Here is a 21,498-nt window from a genome sequence, read left to right on the forward strand (position 1 = left end):
TGACATTAATGTCTCGTGAAAAATATTTTGGGGGTGGGGGTGGGGCGGGGAGTGGGCGGGCGGGCGGGGGAATGCTCAGTTCATGAGCTGGTAGGCCTAAGCTCAGATTCTAAGAAATACTTTTGTACTTCATTTAATTCCATCTTTCGATCTATCTTGTATATGTGAAGCATTGTGTGAAAGGTGGCATAATTAGGACCAATTTATCATAAATGCAGGTAAGGCTTCTGTAACATGGTAAGATTTTTCAAGAACCAAGAAGAGTTGTGGAGCAATGAGGTTGCAGTATCAGTGAAACCATTGAAAGTGCAAAATTGGATTCTTCCATAATGCCTGGTCTTATAACTGATTTTCTGATATCTCTCGATGCTCGGTTTGTGTACTTCATGAATTGGTTGCATGGTGATATAAGACAATATAACATCGAGGACCCTAAACATCCTATGTTGACTGGCCAAGTATGGTTTGGTGGACAGTTCCAGAAAGGAAGCTCTATAGTTGTCACAACAGAAGATGGTAATACTTGGCAATCTTATGTTCCATACATTCAGGTTAGTGCTACGTAATTTTTTGAACTATATGTCTAGTCTTGAGCGTGAGGGGGATGTTAAGAGTCTCACATCGACTAGAGACATGGCATTTGCAATGTTTATAGAACTTGAACAATCCTAACCTTATAATCCAATTATTATTTTTTTGGTCAAGCAGCCTAGTAGCTATAAATTCACCCTTTAAGGTGAATAAGTGGAAAATCCAGGGTTTAAACTATTTCCTTTGCATACCGCAATATTTCTACCAACTGAGTTATGCTCACGGGATAATATAACCCAATTTTATAAGGTTGAATTTGGCTCAACTCAAATTTTAAGAGTCATTCACGTATATCACATTTGGAGTTTTAATTGGTTATGAGAAGCAGAATTATGTGCTACATGGATCATAATTAATTTGGTTATGTTAGAACTACCATGATTGTATCTGATGCTGATGATATCAATAAAACTTTTCCTTTTCAGGGAAATAAGTTGAGAGGAGGTCCTCAAATGATTCAGCTGAGTTTAGAAGGGAAGAGATTATATGTCACAAACTCACTCTTTAGTGCAAATAAACAAGTTTATCAGGAGCTTATAGAAAAAGGATCACACATGTTACAGATTGATGTTGATTCTGAAGAAGGTGGGATCAAAATTAACCCCAAATTCTTTGTTGACTTTGGAACTGAGCCTAATGGTCCCTCCCTTGTACATGAGATGAGATATCCTGGTGGTGATGGCACTTTAGATATATGGATCTAATAGTTATGTTACGCCACTTGAGTTAGGCCACAAGGAATAATTAACATTATCACTTCTTTTTTTTGGAGGAATATATTATCCAAAGTTATAGACTTGTGGATATATACAGTATATATGATATATGATGTAAGTAGATATGTCATGGTTGCACGGTAATAATTACTCCAAAACAAAGCAGTTACTCTAATGTTAAATAGCACTTGTCCACTTGCAATTTTAGATAGTTTAGGTCCATAACTAGCGAGTCTTATTGATGAAAAAAAATAGGGATGAAAACAATCAAATCATCCTTGGCTTGACAAGTGTGAAATAAATTCAAGTCATGTCCTCACTTTATCATAGTAAAATAGTCAAATGAAGTCGACATACCTGTCAATCAAGTGCATTTGAAGGTCAATTGTCTAAGGTAACAGGTAAGGAAACTTGGTGGAAAATGTACCAATTACTTTGGATGTATAACAATCATTATATCGACAAACCTTTGCTTCTGTTTTCTTCACACAGTAACCACCTAACCTGAATTATCTTATACATATACGACCATTTATTGACAAAGCAAATCATTAGTCTTGACAGTAAAGAAATAGAGAAAATCATGTTGAGCACATGGAAAATAACATCAATGCCATATTGTCCAAAAAGTTAGGTGAAGTGCGTTCCATCAGCTTATCACTTACAGCCTCCACTTGCAACTTTTCAAAAAGCTAGTGCCATATTATATACTATTATTCTCTATAATTATATAGAGAACAATCGACATGAATATTATTAAGGTTAAAATATGATTTTGCTTCCTACAAATATGTTTTGTTTTGGTTTTAGTCTTTCTAAATTTTTTTTGTTGTTTTTATCCCTGCAAAATATTTTACTTTTGAAGAGACCTTTTTAAAAATCAAAAGATTTTGCAAGGACTATTTTTCTAATAAATGGGTTCAGTCATCATGTGTCACGTATGCAAATCATCACAAAAGTGGGGTCAGGGACCAAAACCAAAACGAGGTATATTTGTAGGGACTAAAACCATATTTTAGCCTATTATTAATTTTAAGTATAACAAGAATCCAACATAACAAACAATCATTTTAGTCATTGAATATGTCTAACGCTTTTACTATACTCTTTAAAAATATTAAAATTACAAAAACATCGTTAAATGTGTTTGTCCTTAATAAATTTGATATTTAAATGTGTCTTTTTATTAGTTAGTTTAGTTCATATATACCTCTTTAGTCCACAAAATCATTGAAAAAATGACAAAATCATTTCATGACTATAGTGACACTGTTTTAAAAAATGATCCAATATTTGAAGTTATTTTAAAATGACAAAATGGACTTTTATGCCAATATATAATGAGCTCTTATTCAACATACATACACATAACACTTTCTAATATACCGACAACACATCCCTATTAAACTCTAATATATATAGTGATTCTTAGTGAAAGGGTACATACACATAACACCTCCTAGACAAGAAACAAAACAAAAGAATGGCCTCAAAATCTACCATTAAACTCCTGACCTTCTTCTACTTCATGCTCTTCGGCTTCATGAATTTAAGCAGTACTGTAATATCATTGAGTAGTAATCATCATCATGCAAGCATATGCAATGGTTCCATAGCTGAATGCAATCAAGAAGATGAACAATTGATGGAGTCAGAGATAAGCAGAAGGTTTTTGGAGCAACGGAGATACATTTCTGAAGGAGCTCTTAAGAGAGATAAACCAGTTTGTAATGGTGGTGCAGGTGGTGAAGCTTATAGTAAATCTGCAGGGTGTATTCCTCCACCTTCAAATCCTTATAATAGAGGATGTTCTAAGTATTACCGTTGTAGGTCAGATTCTTGAATTGAATGAAGAAGCTTTTATGCAAACAACTTTTTTTGTTTTCCATCAAATTTGTTGACTTCTTTTTTTGTATTTGGAAATTGTATGAAATTTTACAAAATAATTCTGTCACAGCTATATTTACATTTAGACTTTGCAAACCTTCTAAATAAGTTCAATTCAAACCTTCTAACTTTGTTTTCCACAATTTTTGTTTTAATAGTCATCCGAGTTAGCTTGCTAGTGTGTTGGCATATGCTATAGGTTAGCTTTTCCTTTCGGCAAATTTACTTCAGCAGTAGAAAACGGATGCGGTTATGGTGCATAATGCATCCTGCATAAATTCAGAAATGGTTTTGAAGTACAACTCAAAGAAACCATTTTCACGGCAAAATGATTTTGACGTAATTTTATACTATAATTTATGCAGGATGCTGGAAACCATTAAATACATCTAATGGTTTTGGAATACAACTTAAGAAACTATTTCTGAATTTATGCACCATAACCGCAGCCGTAGAAAACTACCTCCATTTGCACAAAACTGAATTGCTGACATTGAATTGCATAGGGAAAAAAAAAAACATCACATTTTAATTTCCCTTCTAATCATCTCATGTACTATGTGGCGTATATCAAATGAGGGTGAAACGCTTGATTTTCTATTCTAATATAATTTTACATGCCGACTAATTATGTAAGTGTGTTGGTCTGCAGAACATATAATTTTACAAATTATTGCCTCATAATCGATCTCTACTTATCCAATTCGTGAGTGATTTATATTTACATTGAAATCCTATAAAGTATGTTCTTCCTTTTATCTTCAATCATATACAATACATGTTCTTCCTATAAATAAAATCTAAAAATAAAAATTAATGCTCCATAAATAATCTAGTGTTCTTGTAAGTGTGTTTGTTTACACTCCGTCTGTTTTTAAGTGTGTTTGTTTGAGCTCGGTCTGTTTAACCTCCTAGAAAAATTACCAATATATATCTGTAGTTATTTTGAAAAACTAGCTTAAACTATTTCCAAAAAAAGAAAACTTTACAAATAAAGGCCTCGTTTGGATAAACAGCTTATATAGATGCTTATAGCATTAGGGCTTATAACATTAGAGCTTACATCATAAGCTCTTATACTTGATAAGCTATTTATGTTTGGATATGTACACTAAAAAGTACTTGCATAAATTGAAGTGTTTGGATGTGACATTACATAAGCAATTATCGAAATTTTAAATATTTTTAATTTAACAAAAAAATCAAAGAATCAAACTACAATTATCAAAAAAAAATTTGATAAAATTAATCAAGATGTAAAAAACAATATTATAATATATTAATTATAATTATATATACAGTTTGTTACCAAAAAAGACAAGTTAAGTTTGTTTGTAACAAAAAAATAATAAAAATCATCCTTAAAAAAAAATCTTAATTACGTGTGTTACTTTAGTAAGATAAGTATATATCAATTTTGTTACTCATGCACAACCAAAGATAACTAACATTATAATTAAAATATATGTTTTTTTTCTAAAAACAAAAAAATAAAATAAAAATATATGTTTTGAAAAAGTGAATCCAGAGAGAATCGAATGAGGTTACATAAATTCATAAGCTTCTTGTTAAGCCGAAGGGTAAGCTGAAAATTTAGGCTTATTAAAATATGACATAAGCAGCTTATGAAACTATGATAAGCTATTTTTATTTATTTACCCAAACACCTTTCAAAAGGCTTATGGGAGTAGATAAGCCCACATAAGCTCAAAATAAGCCAATCCAAACGGGGCCAAATTCTAAGAGAATAAGTCGTTAACTTTCATGTTCTATGCTTAAAACAATAAGATTTGATCGTTGAATATATTCAATTTTTATTTTAAAACCATTCTATGTCTAACATAACACATACACAGTCTTTCGACTATTAATTTGAGTATTGACTTGTAAAAAACGAGTAGAATCAATATTGGAAAACCCAATATAATCCTTGTCAACAGCTTGTAACAATGTAATTGTGATGACATACAAGGGAAGAAGTCATAGTCCTATGATTCACTCATTAAGTGAGGAAGAATAAGCAGATGAACTAGGCCTAAATTCCAATCTGCATAAACTGTGCTCGATGATCCATAGCATGCATGCCTAAGCCAATAATGAAGTGCTCTTTCATTTCCTGTTAAAATAGAACACAAGTATACATAGGATATGGCATAGCTAATCTAGTCTTTTCAGTAATCAAACTATCCAAAGGACAATATCTTAATACATTATTTCTGAATTTCAAATTCATCGAGATTCCCAATCCTTCAATTTTCTGCTTCCTTTAGGCTTTGCTATAGGCGCGTTCATTGCTGCCATTCTCTCGTTATACTTGGCTCGAAGTGGATCATTGTAAGTCCACCTGCATTGCAAATCAGTATTAAAAAAAGAACATTAGAGCATAAAAATAAATCATTAATCCAGGTATAAAATTATCCTAGCATCCTAGAAAACCCCTTTTTTAATTACAGGGACAAGACAAGAGTGGTCCTGAAGTAAGATTGCAAGGTATACAAAATGAATTCAGCAATGCATTAACAAATCCTAAAAATCTCCATAAGGTACATAGACATATTTCAGATAAAAGAAAAGTACTTGGAAGCATAAAGACTTCAGAAAGTCACTCAAATAACAACAAGTTTAGTTAGCTACATGGATCATAGAACTATCTCAAACTATAATCCATCTTATGTGGGAATCCAGATTTCATTTAAAAATAAACATATGCCGTGATGCAGCAATCTTGGTAATAGTGCAGCAAATGCTGCCTAAAATGCTAAAGCTGGTTTCAATAATGATTATCATTCATACTAACATGACAGCAAACCTATCAACCTACAATGAGAATGCACGATAAAACTCTGGTGAAAGACTAAAAACAAGTAAAAAAATATTTTTGCTGTTCATAACAACAATATCCAAAACAAACAGATAAAAGGTTTCATTGATGATAAAGCTAGCATTTCATATGGTTCAAAAACACCAAGAGAATGGACCTTAATCATTATATTAATTACAATCATAACTTTTAACAATTGTGCCATACTCTCTTAACTTCACAAGCAAATGAAAAACAAATAAATAAAACCCACAAGGACTATAAAAACAAACAGGAGCACAGGAGACATCTTTCAAACAAAATGCATTATAAAGGCATGTGATATACTAAAAGCCACTTAGTCGTCTTCATATCCTTATCAATGCATCTTATTATAATTAACATTTCCCTGATTTCAGGTTAGACCTAAGCTTCTCAATATAAAATCAAGAATGTAAAAAAGTAATCTCCAAGACCATTTTGGATGAGTGTCAAACCATATGAACTTCAGTAGAGCATGTAAATTGTAAAGAGAAACAATGTTTTGGCAGGATCAAAGAGCAAAACAATAATATCAACTAATGGAAAATGGAATCTACCGCTATTATTGAAAGATATACAAGGGAAAGTGAACTTACGGGTTGTTCCAATCAGTAGTGTCCTCATTGACCAGATGGGACCATTTAGTTCTTCCACTGCGACCAAAGTGCTTGACTTGCATAACCTTGGGCAATATTGTCTTGTCCATTTTATCTTCCCCAGTTGGTGCAGAGAAATCACGTGTGAAAATATTATCAGTTCCAACAGTGGCAGCTCGGTCATCGGAATTAGACTGGAAGAAAGCACCCTTGTGATAATATTTCTGCATAAATCTCCATTTCTGCTTTGAGGATTGAGAAGGTTTTGGATTCTTCCTTTCCCACTCTCTCCTTTCCTCCTCTGTCATGTTCCTCACCCTCTCAACCTCTTCCTTTTCTTTCAACAGTGCCTCCCGGTCCTCCCTATCCCGCTTGATCCTACCAATCTCTCTCACTTTCCAAGCTTCATATTCCTCTGCCTCGTTGAGTTCATCATCAGTGTCCACATCATCAATATTCGCTTCCAATTCAATATTTTTCTGAATTTCTTGATCCTTCCGAATCTCCTCAACAACAATCTGCCTCGTCTCATTTCTCCTCTCCTCCATTCTCCTCTTCCTTGCTTCCTCAAGAGCCTCCTCTTCAGCTTCGAGACGCTCACGCTCAGCAATGGTATCTCTCTCCGACTTTGGAACAAACACAGGCTTCACCATAGCTACTCCAGTGTACTCCTCATCAGAATCAGTCTCATAATCAGACTCCTCCTCCTCCTCCTCTTCTTCCTCCTCTTCCTCCTCCTCTTCCTGAGGAAGCGCTTCCTCCTGATCTCTCTGACGCAACTTCTCCTTAATCCGTCTTCTTCTCTCCGCCATAGCATCCTCATCTTGTTCTTCTAAATCCAACCCTTCCTGCCTCTTCGCCTCCTCTTCAATAGTAGAAACAATCTCAGCCTGCCGAATCCTTCTATGATCCTCCCTAACTTCCTCACGGTTATCTACCCTACTCTCAATCAATCTACGAAGCCTACGATCATCTTTCCTAACAATAGCAGTATCTTCTTCATGACGAGGAAAAGCTTTATCCAAAGCAACTTCCCTATCGGATCTAATATCACCGGATGCGTCTTCGATCTCCTTATCAGCCCATTCAGGAGCTTTACCAGGCCAATAACGATTCACTTTTGTTTGTCCAATTTTACCTCTAAGCTTATCCCTTACAGCTATTACTGTATCACTAACACCGGCTGTTACAGACATTGTTCTTCCACAAATTCAACAATTCCTTTTTTTTTTTTTCCTTCAAACCCTAATTTCAATAGATGCATAAAAATAAGTAAATTATTGACAAAATAACATATAATTGAGATGAAATGAAAAGTAAAAGGAAATCGTATCGCAGTGAAATTCAGGAGATTGATGTTTTATGGACTCGAGTTTGGAGAAAAAGATTGAGAGTGAATAGCGAATAATAGGATTAGGAAGCTAAAATCTCGAAACCCTAACAAAGAAAAAAAAGGTTGAAGAGCTACCTCAGGGTAAATCTATCGGCGGCAACGAAGACGGTGGTGCGGCGGTGTTGGTCGGGGCGGCGTACAAGAACCTCTGCGTTTTTCTCCTTCGAGGCCGCGTCTCTTTCTCCCAGTTTATTCTGGTTTTTTCATGGAATATGAAATCAATCATCAATCAATCAATACATAAAAGTAAATTTTTTATACATATGTCATTTCCACGTTTATTTTCAATATATTTACTTATTTTTCTATTGTTTAAAATGTTTAATCCTATCCACTAAACTTTTTGGTGCACAAATCGAATTCAAACTTTTTTTTTTATCTACACTTTTTCTTTGTTCAGGTTTAACAAACACTTATTCTATTATTTTTTTTATTTATACTTTGATTTTTATATAATCAAATTTACCAAAAACTAGCACTTACAAGTAGTTGTGATCATATTCTAACTATTAAAAAAGTTATTGTCATATGTCTTTAAAACATTATTTTATCGATAAAAGTATTATACCTTTTAATATATTATTTTATTTTATTTATACAGAATATAAATATCATTTTCTATTACTATAAGTCAAATTTTAATAGCTTATTTAGGTGCAAAACTAAAATCAGTAATTTTTTGAAGGATAAAATCAATATTATTGGTTAAAGGATTTTAACGATTAATATAGTATGTAGTTTAATGATTTTTATTTTATAAATTTAAATTATTTTAATATGATATACTTAATCCGGGCAACGTCGGGTATCTATACTAGTTTTTCTTTTAGAGAGGGTATTTATACTAGTTATAATGAGTAACAATATTTGGATCAGTTAAGTCTTTCATTCATTTTAACCATTGGATTAAACAATCTTACATTATCTCAATAGTCAAAGCTACATTGAATATATGGCTCGTTTGAATTAGCTTATTTTAGAGCTTACTAGACTTTCCACCCCTGCTGTCGCACGGGTCATATACATTGTAGATGTAGTAGACAAAAACAAATCTCAATGCATATCAAAGAGAATGAAATATGTGGTCCAAAATATATGCAGATGTTGGAATTCGAATCTCAGACACCACACTTATTCACCTTAAAAATATTAATTTTTATCAATCGTGTGTTACTTCATTCTTTTATTAAAATTATATGTCAATGTTTATCGGTATGTTACTTCATCTTTTTTTTTTTTTTGACAAAATGTTACTTCATTCTTTTGTAAAAATTATATGTTAATGTTATATTATGTCCCTAAAAATAGCTCATTCTTAACCTCAACATGTAAAACGTTTTATTTAAATAATTTTCCTTTTATCGAATATTTGGCCTTTATCGTAAATGATACCCTTTAACTGTTTGTTGAAATGTTTCTTCCACCTGTTTATATAGATTGCAAATTTCTGGTGCATTTTGTGGTAGATATTTAACAAGAAGAGTTCAGTTCTAATTTAGATGAAAAGTGTAATATTAACAAAAAAAAATGTTGCTATAATCTTTCAAAACCCTTTTATTTCAATAGGGCGATTTGTTTTGTTGAAGAAATAGGGCAATTTGTTTTGAAGAAATAGGGGAAATAAAGCGATGCCGATTTGCTTTGTTCATGAAAATAGAAGATTAGGTGTGAGCATTATGGTTAAAACAGTAAAATTATGCAAAGTTTAGGTTAAAATTAGGGTTTACGGGTTAACTTTAATATATAAGAAGATAAGAAGATATAAAATTGTTTATGCAAATAAATAAGTTTTTATGTTTTATTTATGAGTTTATTTATAGTGAGAGCTTATAAATTAAAATAAAAGCTTATTTATTTATATAAATTTAAAATGAGTTCAATCCAAACATAATATCTTCTCGAGTAAATAGTCAATTACCCCCTGAAATTGTAACTTTCGTCAAAAATCCCCCTGAATTTTGCAAAATGTCAAAAACCCCCTGAAATTGTCAAGCGTCTGTCAATTATCCCCCTCCGTTAATTTCCTCCATCCAACATGCTGATGTGGCCGTTAACTGCCACGTGGCACTGACACATGGTCAAAAAAGTCATGCCACGTCATAGGGGGGTAATTGACTATATTTATTTATTTTTTGAAAAAAATCTGATTTTTTTTTTTTGAAAAAAATCTGATTTTTTTTTTTAAATGTGATTTTTTTTTTCTTTTCATAATTAACATTTGTGCCACCCACTGAACATGCAAATACCCCCCTGAAATTAAACATTTATGAGCAAATACCACCCTCAAATTTAAAATTTATGTAGCAAATATCCCCTCAAATTTATAACTTATATGCAAACATCCTTTCCAAATGTGAAACTTATATGCAAATTACACCTTGAATCATAAAACTTTAATGGTTAAGTAAAACTTATTCTTAATCTATAATTTACTATATCTCTAATAAAAATAAAAAAGAAAAAAAAATCACATCTTTAAAATAACATGGAAACAGAGATGCATATGCATCAAAATGTTGTGTTTTGAGAGCAAATAATTGCAGATCCTACAGAAAAAAAAAATTAACAAGGATTTGACCAAGACATATATATAATATATGAAGGTAAATTTGGTAGTTATGGCAAAGTGTAATTACAGCGGGAAGTTAAATTTTCTCCAACAACAAAAGTGTAATGGCAATAATTTGTCATCATTTCGAGCAACACCATTAGGCCTTAACAGATAGAGAACTAGTGGTGTGTTCCGTGGGAACCCCTGAAGGAACATAGCTAGAAATATTCCCAAGCTCTTGGCCAAAAAACAATTCTACGTGAGCCTACACACAACCATCCATTCATGCACCAATAACCTCTCCCCCTTTGTTTTATTTTAAAGATGTGATTTTTTTTCTTTTTTATTGTTATTAGAGATATAGTAAATTATAGATTAAGAATAAGTTTTACTTAACCATTAAAGTTTTATGATTCAAGGTGTAATTTGCATATAAGTTTTACATTTGAAGAGGATGTTTGCATATAAGTTATAAATTTGAGGGGATATTTGCTACATAAATTTTAAATTTGAGGGTGGTATTTGCACATAAATGTTTAATTTCAGGGGGTATTTGCATGTACAGTGGGTGACACAAATGTTAATTATGAAAAGAAAAAAAAATCAGATTTTTTCCAAAAAAAAAAAATATATAGTCAATTACCCCCCTATGACGTGGCATGACTTTTTTGACCATGTGTCAGTGCCACGTGGCAGTTAACGGCCACATCAGCATGTTGGATGGAGGAAATTAACGGAGGGGGGTAATTGACAGACGCTTGACAATTTCAGGGGGATTTTTGACATTTTGCAAAATTCAGGGGGGTTTTTGACGAAAGTTACAATTTCAGGGGGGTAATTGACTATTTACTCATATCTTCTCTTTGCTCTCACTTTCTTTCTGGCTGTTATGAACTTCTGCATCTCGGCAACAAACGTATCCATTGAATTCAACCTTCATATCAAAATCCAACCTTAAATGATCATGGGTTTGGTTTACCCAATTTCTACTTCCAATTGAATATTGATTCGAGACAATTTTTGTTTGGGTTTTGCATGGATAATTTTTTTTTTCAAAATTAAAAACGACGTATGGGTTTTGAGGAATTCCTTTCAAAGCCTATTTTTAATGGACCGATTTCAAAGTCTATTTATGGTTATAACTTTATAAATTTCTTTGAGCAAGAGAATGAAACAATAATATATTACACATGAATAAAACATTTCGAACAAAGAGGACCATAAGAGAAAGTTCTTGAATCTTGCGTTCCCCAATACTTTCATCCATTGAAGGCTGTGATTCCACATATTAATCCAATTAAATGTTTCCCCGTGCAAAGATCTACACAAACCCTAAAAAAATCCACCATTGAAACACCTTGTGAAAAATAAAAGTGAGGCAACGATTGAGCTATGATTGAGTGTGGGAATGTGTATTTATTCTCCATATATTTTAACGAAATTTACACCATTGATTAGATCTAACGAAAATATTTGAAGGCTCTATGGATGAGGGACTTAATTGATCCCTCACCTTAAAATCCACCGTATTTTCTATATGCATCGTAAAAGGAAATATACATGAATTCTAAGGTGATGGATCAATTAAGTCCCTCGTCCACGAAACCTTAAAATATTATCGTTAGATCTAATCAATGGTTTAGATTTAGTGAAAATATACAGAGAATAAATATACACTCAATCATGTCTTAATCGTTGTCTCACTTTTAGTGATGAGAGAAACAAAAAAAAACAAATTTAACATTTTATTTTTGTCAAATAGTTTGGTGGCTATAACTCACACAATTTAACTAGAGAAATGTATTGTCCACAGTTCGAACTTCGACCCTACATATACATGTAATATGTGCAATATCCATATCAACTGAGTTAAACTTATGCGATATTTTTTAAAGGGATACAAATTTAACATGTTTATGTGAACCATCACAATATTAAAATATCGTGTGTATTTTTTTAACCTAACTTGTTAAAAAGGTTAACACTACTATAAGTAACAAAAGCATGAAAAGTGTTGAACTCAAAAAACGGCAAATAAAATTTTGTGTGTATTTTACATAAAAAATAGGGTTTATTTTATAACAAAAATAGGTCAGCAGTGATCTTCATCGTCCTTCTATTCTCATAGCAAGCAAGTATCAACTCAGAAAAGGTTTGTGCTTTTTCTTCTTCTGTATGTTGGAACTTGGAACAGTGACCCATGTTCAAGGACAGCGACTACCTTGTGTGTTTCAAATATTGCTTACAAACTGTTCGACGTAATGTCTCAGTTACTAATTTAATTAGTAAGAACAATCAACTGTCCATTTATTTGAAATCCCACCACTGCTGTGCTTACAAAGTGTTTGACGTAATGTCATTGTAAACTTTTGATGAATTTTCCCGAATGCTTCGAAGAATCTCTTTTCTCTCTTGTTTTCGTCTTCTTCACCACATGTGTACTACCACCTCTCCTTTTCCTTCTCCTGCTTTGCATATTCCACTTCACTCTCATTGCACCAAATCAACAAACATTAATCATGAAATTCAGTCACATAGCAACAAAACCCAGTTTCTGAATTTCATGAGAAACCAATGCAAATCAGGTAAACTGAAGAGCATTGATGAAGCTTTAAATTTTTTTCATACCATGGCTAAAATGAACCCTTTGCCTTCTGTTATAGACTTTACTTTGTTATTAGGGTTTATTGTGAAGATGAAGCATTACACAACTGCTATATCTTTAGTTAAAGAAATGCATTCTTCTTTAGGTATAAAGCCTGATACTTTTATTCTTAATGTTGTTATCAATTCACTTTGCCATTTAAAGTTGGTTGCTTTTGGGTTTTCTGTGTTGGGGACTATGTTAAAACTTGGTCTTGAGCCTTCTGTGGTGACTTTTACCATTCTTATCAATGGGCTTTGTGTGAAAGGCGATGTGGGCCGGGCCGTGGAGTTGGTTGATCATGTGGAAAAGACGGGGTATCGTTCGGATGTTAAGACTTATGGGGTGTTGATTAATGGGTTGTGTAAGATGGGCAAAACTTCTGAAGCCGTTGGGTGGTTAAGGAAGATGGAGGAAAGAAATTGGAACCCTAATGTGGTGGTTTATAGCACAGTTATGGATGGTTTGTGCAAGGATGGATTGGTATCTGAGGCGTTAGGTTTGTGTTTGGAAATGAGTGGGAAGGGTATTAAGCCTAATCTTGTTACTTACACTTGTTTGATTCAAGGTCTTTGTAATTTTGGACGTTGGAAAGAGGCTGGTTCGCTGTTGGATGAGATGATGAAAATGGGAGTGATGCCGGATTTGCAATCACTTAACATTTTGGTGGATGTTCTTTGCAAAGAAGGGAAAATTATGCAGGCAAAAAGTGTGATCGGTTTTATGATTTTGGTAGGGGAAGTGCCAGATGTATTTACCTACAATTCTTTGATTGATAGATATTGTTTGCAAAATCAAATGGATGAGGCAACAAGAGTATTTGAACTAATGGTTAGCAGGGGATGTTTACCAGACATTGTAGCTTACACTTCGCTCATCCATGGATGGTGCAAGATTAAAAACATTAATAAGGCTATGCACCTCTTGGATGAAATGATTAAGGTTGGTTTCACCCCTGACGTTGTCACATGGACCACTCTCATAGGTGGTTTTTGTCAAGTTGGTAGACCATTGGCCGCAAAAGAACTGTTTTTAAATATGCACAAATACGGTCAAGTTCCCAATCTTCAAACTTGCGCTATTATATTGGATGGACTGTGTAAAAGCCAACTTCTTTCTGAGGCATTATCGTTGTTTCACGCAATGGAGAAGAGTAATCTTGATCTTAATATTGTGATTTATAGTATTATACTTGACGGAATGTGCAGTGCTGGAAAACTAAATACTGCGTTGGAACTTTTTTCATGCTTGCCTGCTAAAGGTTTGCAAATTAATGTTTATGCTTATACCATTATGATTAACGGTTTTGCTAAACAAGGATTGTTGGATAAAGCTGAAGACTTACTGAGTAATATGGAAGAGAATGGGTGCATGCCTGATAGCTGCACTTACAATGTCTTTGTCCAAGGCTTGGTAGCAGAAAGAGAGATTGCAAGGTCAATAAAATACCTTACAATGATGAGAGACAAAGGCTTTTCTGTAGATGCCACCACCACAGAAATGATTATCAACTACTTGTCCACTAACCAAGGAGACAATGAATTAAGAGAATTTTTGTTTCCAAAATAATAACACATTTTTGAAGAGTTTCAGTAGATGTGTTTATTTGATGCAGACTTTCAGTTCATTCATTTTCTATAATCAATAGCATCTGACACAACAATGAGAACGGACATAGGCTTCAAAACTTATATTTAACTATATTATTCAAAATTGCTACCATTCAAATGTGTTCGCCTGACAATTTATGCGACCAACAGAGTCGGCCCTTAACAGAGTTTCTCCTTGGCATATTTTGTGGTAAGCATTTTAATGTCTTCTTGCACATTTATTATGATACATACTCGCCTCAAATAAAATATCTTCGAATAATTAGACTTATGTTCACAAATTAGGCAATACTCTTCGCATTTATGGAATTGAGTAATTGTTTGCTTGGGTATATATTTTCTTGACTTTAAGAAAGTTTAGGTACGATCAAGTTATAATTGGATAAGTGTATTGTGGCCCAAAAACACAAGAAAAGCTTAGTCAACCGATATTGCTAGGAAATGATAATTAACAGCATAAAAGTTTACAAAATGAGAACTGAATATATGTAGAAGTTTGTATAATCGACAGCATAAAAGTTTAAATGGATTCATGAATGTAAAGGAATTAATAAGTTGTTTTTATGACTCATTCTTTTTCCCACTATTGGTATTCAAGTTGATAAATTCTGAAAAAATGGATGTACAACTCATTAATGTCAAATTAGGACAATCTGTGTGTGCCTGTGATTTGATATTTGTTTCATCCTTTGTTTTTCCGTTTCAAACCCATGTTATTTTATGCATTGCTTTTTTCTGTCTTACGGTTAATATACTTCATAGTCTTGCTTCAACGTAAAGCCAGAGACAGTGGTTCACGACTTCACGTGTATCGAGGACCAGTATGAAAGTCCTTGACAGTGGACTGGCACTGTTTTATTAGATTTAACCAAATGATGTTATGTTTTTTTTTTATTTGAAACAGAAAATGTCAGTATTATTAGTTTTATGTTAAGGGTGGAGATTGAACCCTCTACCTCCTTATTAGTGCTCCTTAACAACTCCGCTCTAACCACCAAGTCATTCTTATATTCCCATATGAGGTTATGTTTAGCATTAAACTAGTTGTAAATCCTCAAATCCCTGAAGAGTATGTATTAAGGTTATCTAAATGCTAGCACAAATCACGAGTCATATTATATACGATAAATGAACCCTATTAAGGCTAGGGTGTTTTTGTAAAACAGCCTAGCCTTAGATTACTCCGTGTGGAATTTCACTATAGATCAAACACATCATTGGGTCTGTCGAAATATTATTTCTAGTCTCTACCTGCTTTGATTAAATAATCTTCTATTTGATTCACTTGCTTTTGTTGCTAAAACACCATTTGTTTTGCTTGCATGACATGGCATGGGTTTTTCAAGTAAAATCATGCAGGCATTTGTGATTGAAGTAAGTTATGCCTGTACAGATGACAGTAATCTGTTTTTATTCTACGTAAAGTGTATAATTGTTAAACATCTACATGAAAATGATGTTGGTGATGACCTTATGTTGATGATAATGATTTTGGCCTAGTCCTTCTTTTGTCACCTTATTTTCTAGCCTACAAATATACAATGACTCAATAGAATCTAGTGAAGCTGTATGATAAACAGTCAATTGAAGCACCAAACAATGTACATGGTTATGGACTAGAAAACAAACAATCTATCTGACTTGTAACTTTCTTGTTTATTTATCAAGTCTTTGTTGTTAAGATGTGGCTGTTTTAAGAAATTTTCCTAATGTTCTTTCAGGGTATCAAAGACCTCCTAGAGGCATCCAGTGTCATGCTGACAAACTTGGAGATTACTTTTCTTGTGCTGAAGATGGAGACAGATAGGAGAATAGATGAATTTATACCCTTTGTCTGTGGAGTACAAATAAATTTTTCGGCATAGTCTGTTTTTTGTATATAAATATGAACTTGTCGTTTCCATAAAGAGGATAGGGATGTTCTTTATTTGTTTATCATCAATGCTCACTTCAGTTCATAGCAAAGGGATATATATTTGAATAGAAAAATGTCAATATAAAACGATCTAGAGATATGATGATTACATAAAATTGAAAATCTAGAGAGAATAGTTCAAACGTGAGTCTAATATCGATGTCTCATTTGAAACTGTTTCATTGTACAAAAATGTTATTTAGACCGCATTTAGATTTTAATTACTTTTCTTTTCCAATAACATCAACGATTATAACTGATGTATTTTATAGTGTTGAAATATAATATTATCTTCAAATAATATCCCTTTTTGTATGATTTAAGTTTAGTCGTGCATTATTAAGTCAAAGTCAGTGACAGACAAATCTTTTGTTAGGCAATTTCCAATTTTTGCAATTACCGTTCTGGGTTTTGAAGCATGCACTTGATATTCCTAGCCATTGTCACTCAATGATTTGAAGAGCCGACAGAAAATGGATGGCAGGAATAACAATCGTATCAAAAGGCATATGTGCGGTGACATGGCAGTGATGGATGTAGCAGACAACCCTGGTTTTGCAAAGTGTGAAAGATGTCACACAGTGACAGACCAAAACCAAAAAACAATATTCCCAAAACCAAAATAGTGCACTATCACCAATTGATGTTTTCCCCCTTTTATTCTTCTTCCTCTTCCCTTCTTCTTCATCTTTCTCACCGTATTCATAAACTTGCCCAAAAAAACTCAACTAAAAACTACCACTAGAAAATCAAGCAGATGTAAAAATAAAGGATTAAAAGTTAAAGGATGAATGTAATTTGAATAAAAAAAAACATGGTTTAGGCATTTGTAATGAGCAAGAGCAAAAGTTTAAAAATAAAGGATGAATGTACTTTAATGTTAAAAGTTTTTTTATGGTAATCTTTGTTCAATTAATCTTGACTTTTATGCCAGATATTGAAATCATCAAGAATCGAGCAAAAGTACACTACAGACTATCAATTTTTTTTTTTAGCAACACAGATTATCAATGTTAAAGTACAGAGTCAAGTTTTGAACTATGCAGATGGTGCTGATGATTAATAATAATTAACTAACATCTCAACGAATAGCACTTGTGAAGTTAGTAAACAATAATACAACCAGAAGAACTTTGAGCTCCGTGAGGGTTTCAACAGCAGAGATAAAAAAGCACAACAAAATAACCCTCCTGATACTAGAATTGATGTTCAATCAGTCCCCACTTGCACATCCCTTGCAACCACAATGGACGCACTCTATAACCTTCTCCTCCCTAAGTTGTTTTGGTACTCTGCACACACAAGTGGTGGCAAAATTGTGATCGCGTGGCTGCATGCACCTCAAGCAACATAGACGTTCATAACCAGGCTGCAGTTTAAAAACAAAAACATGTTATTTAAGTACTCAAAACCAAGAGAACATAGTAATAATAATACACAGTTAGGTTAATTAACAGAAGGCAAGATGAGGGTGGCAGACAATAATTATATGTGAGTTTCGGAATATTTCAATAATTGTTGCTAGGAAATAACTATGACCTCATAACATCTTAGGAAAAGCCAAACTGCCCAAAGAATTGATATTTTCTCATGTCACCATAAGACTCCCATCAAACTGAAAATATGATTCTTCAATCGTATTTAGGGGATATAGTTTTACTCACAGTTAAGATATTTATATATCTAATGCACTATGATGAATACACAGTTAATCATTCTGTAAGAGCACTGCATTAGCATAGAAGCATTGGCTCACAAATTTTATAATAATCATATCATGGAGCCACAGCTAACACATGCTAAAATGCAAGAACTCATAAATATCCATTCACAATTGAAGCAGTTGAGATAAAATTCACAGTATTTAGTTTATTCATTGAATGTTGACCTGATCCTGATGGAGGGGGGAAAGATTATGGTGGAATCACCAAAATCAGTGCTTCTTGAAAACATTTCAAGAGTGAATTGATGAAACCAGCAAGTGAACTATAAAATTGTTTCAAAGATTCAAAGTTGGAATACTAGAGACCTGGGGTTGTGGGAATCTAGTGAAGCTTAAGAAAGTTAAGGAGGTTACCTCTACCAAAACTAACACATACTGTTCATTTCCGAGACTAAAATGGAGATCATACACAACACTCGGTTCGGAACCCCAAAACCATACTTTGGACAAGTTACAAATGACATGGTTTTGCCCGAAGCATAATTTTTGGCTTCACAGATGAGAAACGAACCACGTCATTACTAGTCAGAAGTACTAAGATGGAAGTTCAAGAACTTGATTACTGCTCCTGTTGTGAGGAATTATATTGTATGCTAGTTTTGGGGTAAACTATGGTGTGTGAAGATCATTCCTTAGTTTTAAATTAGAGGTATCTAATATGCAAACTACCTTTGTTGAGCAGAACTGCACGGTATGTTAGGTTTGTAGGGAAGTTACTAATGCATTTTGAGGTGACTTCTTGTGGAACAACGTTTAAGGATTATTAGAGAGCACTAGTTGTTCTGCCCGCTCAAGTAATTCTTTGAAGTTCTATAGCAAATCTATTGACAGAACAGAAACAAGGAGATTGGATTTAATTGCTTTGTGTCTTTAGCAGTCATAAGGTGTGTGTCGTTGGAGAGAAATACTCATCTATTTAATGTGTCTTCAACCCAAAAGTATATATAGAATCAAGTTAACCTCTTCCTTCATTACAGTCAGTCTCGGATTTGGATTTCTCACTTACCTCCTAGTCAAACTTATTCTACGTTTTCTCAAATGAAATTGGAAAAAAAATATACAAAAACAGAAGTACTTTCATATAAAATATCTCACAATACATACCTTCTTCCATTTTGCGATTAGATTGCGATCAGCATATCCTTGATCCAAACAGAATTCATACAATTCTTTAGAAATTTCCTTCCTCCGATGGTAAAGGTCAAACACATAGCGACTCTTCTGGTGTGCAATTTTAAATATAGGCCATAAAGTCTCGCATTTTCTTTTTCCATCATGTGGATCATTCTCAGCTGCCACATAAAAGACATGACAAAAAATTACTACCATAGATTTCAGAATTAAATTTCTTTAAAAAAATAAAATAAAATCTAGTAAGACATATAGTATAATGTAACAGTTAAAATATCCCAACCTTCCCTCATCTTTCCTTGAAGTTCGCGGAGTGTCGGCTCAATTAACTCCCAGCCTTCTGGGTATTTAACTCGGTTGGTCTTTACTTTCGGCATTTTTTATCTGTCAAAGGACAACATGAACTACAAGGGTCAGTGTTTCCAACATTCTACCAAGCAACAAGCTATGAAGTAAGTAGATAAACAAAAATCACTTAAAAAACAAGTTAATTACAATTACAAAGCTCAAAATTAACTCAATGAAGACGAACGGTACTTTCTACAGTGATAATATTTATACTGAAGCTAGGTATGAAAATATTGGAAAAATGAACAAGAATAAATTTTTATAATGAAATAATTTATTTACGAAACGAAAAAGCAAAAGTTAGTAAAATTAGGGAAATTGGAAGCACAAATTATGCAATTGAAACCAAAGGGTAAAGAAATATGAAAATTAAACTAGGAAATCGAAGGTGAGTGATGGAGAATTTGGTAACGCAATCAAAGTAACAGAGCAGTAGTGAGATTGTAGCTAAATGAATCTGAAAACCCTAGCATGGTGAAAAAGATAAGAGAACTAACCTCACGATCCGCGGTGGATAAAGACGGTGGTGTTGATCGGGGCGTCGCGGGCGTAGGCAAAATAGAAGAGAAGTTAGCTCTGCAGTTTTCAAATTAATCGCTTAATCTTTAAAAGTTGTAAAGGTAGGACCAAACCATCGAATTTGTCCGGTTTTATAAGTGGAGTGAATAGGTTTTTTCGTCTTCAATTTTTACACCAAACAATTTCGTGTTAAGTCTCACCATTAACGATGATGACCTAGAATGTTAAACGTTAACATGGATTGTCAACTCAGATGCCACATATTCAAAGATGAAATTGATGAAAAAATAATTTATTTTATTTTTTGGACTTTTTTTTTAAAGAAAGTCGTTATAAATTGTTACATTGTTAAATTAATCCTTGAATTATTGATTAAAATATGATCCCTGAATTATGTCAATCCATATCAAATCGATCCTTGATTATTTATTTAAACTATCAAAAGTGATCCCTCATGATGTCCAAGGATGCTTATGTTTTCCCAATCAACTGGATGGAGAGATTTCGCGGTACAAATAACTTCGGAGTTTGTGACTACTATTTAAAAGTAACAAACAACTATACATTTAATTTTAATCAAAATAATCAAAATCAAAATTTCATGAAAAATGTTGTTTATAACTTACACGCATGAGTCAAGTGAACATCCTTATGTATTGATGGACGAATTGACAATTGCAATAAATAGTAACAAGTAATAAAATAGTGAGTTACTGTCTCCATAAGGATTGTCGTTTAACTTGGTAATTAGCAAAATTTATTAGAAGTAAATAAAAATAGAAAAAATTATAGTGGTTGCATGGTTATAATCTACCCGATGTGAGACTCAATTCGTTTGATTCAGACGTGTAACGACAATTTAAGAATCGTTGAATCTCCCTTCCATTTTTATTGAAATTAACGTTGTTAATCATTAGTTTATGACATGTCTTTTGATTTAAGAAAGTAAAATTATGACGTTGTGATATAACAGTGGAGGTTTTAGTTTTATTGTTATATCACCGTAATTCAACCCGTTACAATCGTGATGTT

General features: G+C 33.1%; 5 protein-coding genes across 6 annotated transcripts; 3 read left to right on the forward strand and 2 right to left on the reverse strand.

Moving 5' to 3' along the window:
• Window positions 1-91: 91 nt before the first annotated feature.
• LOC11415841 (selenium-binding protein 1) lies at window positions 92-1,719 on the forward strand. The gene is made up of 2 exons (XM_003629569.3): window positions 92-551; window positions 1,017-1,719. Exons 1-2 carry the CDS (start codon window positions 330-332, stop codon window positions 1,293-1,295), a joined length of 501 nt encoding a protein of 166 aa, XP_003629617.1. The 5' UTR covers window positions 92-329; the 3' UTR covers window positions 1,296-1,719.
• Window positions 1,720-2,670: 951 nt separating this feature from the next.
• LOC11417972 (protein RALF-like 32) lies at window positions 2,671-3,372 on the forward strand. Its single transcript, XM_003629568.4, has one exon. It carries the CDS (start codon window positions 2,791-2,793, stop codon window positions 3,148-3,150), a length of 360 nt encoding a protein of 119 aa, XP_003629616.1. The 5' UTR covers window positions 2,671-2,790; the 3' UTR covers window positions 3,151-3,372.
• A 1,680-nt stretch (window positions 3,373-5,052) lies between these two features.
• LOC11409733 (microfibrillar-associated protein 1) lies at window positions 5,053-8,262 on the reverse strand. Its single transcript, XM_003629567.4, has 3 exons — window positions 8,101-8,262; window positions 6,633-7,877; window positions 5,053-5,538 (listed from the first exon to the last, which is right to left on the reverse strand). The coding sequence occupies exons 2-3, from the start codon at window positions 7,826-7,828 to the stop codon at window positions 5,424-5,426; spliced, it is 1,311 nt and encodes a 436-aa protein (XP_003629615.1). The 5' UTR covers window positions 7,829-7,877; window positions 8,101-8,262; the 3' UTR covers window positions 5,053-5,423.
• A 4,327-nt stretch (window positions 8,263-12,589) lies between these two features.
• LOC11413784 (putative pentatricopeptide repeat-containing protein At1g12700, mitochondrial) lies at window positions 12,590-16,932 on the forward strand. The gene is made up of 2 exons (XM_003629566.4): window positions 12,590-15,020; window positions 16,552-16,932. The coding sequence occupies exon 1, from the start codon at window positions 12,963-12,965 to the stop codon at window positions 14,787-14,789; it is 1,827 nt and encodes a 608-aa protein (XP_003629614.2). The 5' UTR covers window positions 12,590-12,962; the 3' UTR covers window positions 14,790-15,020; window positions 16,552-16,932.
• Window positions 16,933-17,698: 766 nt separating this feature from the next.
• On the reverse strand, window positions 17,699-20,604 carry LOC11409732 (protein BUD31 homolog 2). Of its 2 annotated transcripts, none has more exons than XM_003629565.4 (4): window positions 20,445-20,604; window positions 19,883-19,983; window positions 19,573-19,760; window positions 17,699-18,114 (listed from the first exon to the last, which is right to left on the reverse strand). In XM_003629565.4, the coding sequence occupies exons 2-4, from the start codon at window positions 19,974-19,976 to the stop codon at window positions 17,959-17,961; spliced, it is 438 nt and encodes a 145-aa protein (XP_003629613.1). In that variant the 5' UTR covers window positions 19,977-19,983; window positions 20,445-20,604; the 3' UTR covers window positions 17,699-17,958. The 2 variants fall into 2 exon arrangements, with proteins under 2 accessions (XP_003629613.1, XP_024627786.1); XM_024772018.2 differs by having other exon boundaries at window positions 19,883-20,003; window positions 20,445-20,584.
• Between the last annotated feature and the right edge of the window lie 894 nt (window positions 20,605-21,498).

This window comes from Medicago truncatula, chromosome 8 (assembly GCF_003473485.1).
Source record: "Medicago truncatula cultivar Jemalong A17 chromosome 8, MtrunA17r5.0-ANR, whole genome shotgun sequence".
Classification (NCBI taxonomy): Eukaryota; Viridiplantae; Streptophyta; class Magnoliopsida; order Fabales; family Fabaceae; genus Medicago; species Medicago truncatula.

What these genes read in the sequence shown, in the direction of transcription:
- LOC11409733 (XM_003629567.4), bottom strand. Translation starts at nt 7,828, where the DNA reads ATGTCTGTAACAGCCGGTGTTAGTGATACAGTAATAGCTGTAAGGGAT. An exon ending in ACTACTGATTGGAACAACCC is followed by an intron (nt 5,539 to 6,632) that starts GTAAGTTCACTT and finishes TTTGCAATGCAG; the next exon opens with GTGGACTTACAATGATCCAC.
- LOC11415841 (XM_003629569.3), top strand. Translation starts at nt 330, where the DNA reads ATGCCTGGTCTTATAACTGATTTTCTGATATCTCTCGATGCTCGGTTT. An exon ending in CTTATGTTCCATACATTCAG is followed by an intron (nt 552 to 1,016) that starts GTTAGTGCTACG and finishes TTTCCTTTTCAG; the next exon opens with GGAAATAAGTTGAGAGGAGG.
- LOC11417972 (XM_003629568.4), top strand. Translation starts at nt 2,791, where the DNA reads ATGGCCTCAAAATCTACCATTAAACTCCTGACCTTCTTCTACTTCATG.
- LOC11409732 (XM_003629565.4), bottom strand. Translation starts at nt 19,976, where the DNA reads ATGCCGAAAGTAAAGACCAACCGAGTTAAATACCCAGAAGGCTGGGAG. An exon ending in TCAAGGAAAGATGAGGGAAG is followed by an intron (nt 19,761 to 19,882) that starts GTTGGGATATTT and finishes TTTATGTGGCAG; the next exon opens with CTGAGAATGATCCACATGAT. An exon ending in TAATCGCAAAATGGAAGAAG is followed by an intron (nt 18,115 to 19,572) that starts GTATGTATTGTG and finishes TTTAAACTGCAG; the next exon opens with CCTGGTTATGAACGTCTATG.
- LOC11413784 (XM_003629566.4), top strand. Translation starts at nt 12,963, where the DNA reads ATGCTTCGAAGAATCTCTTTTCTCTCTTGTTTTCGTCTTCTTCACCAC.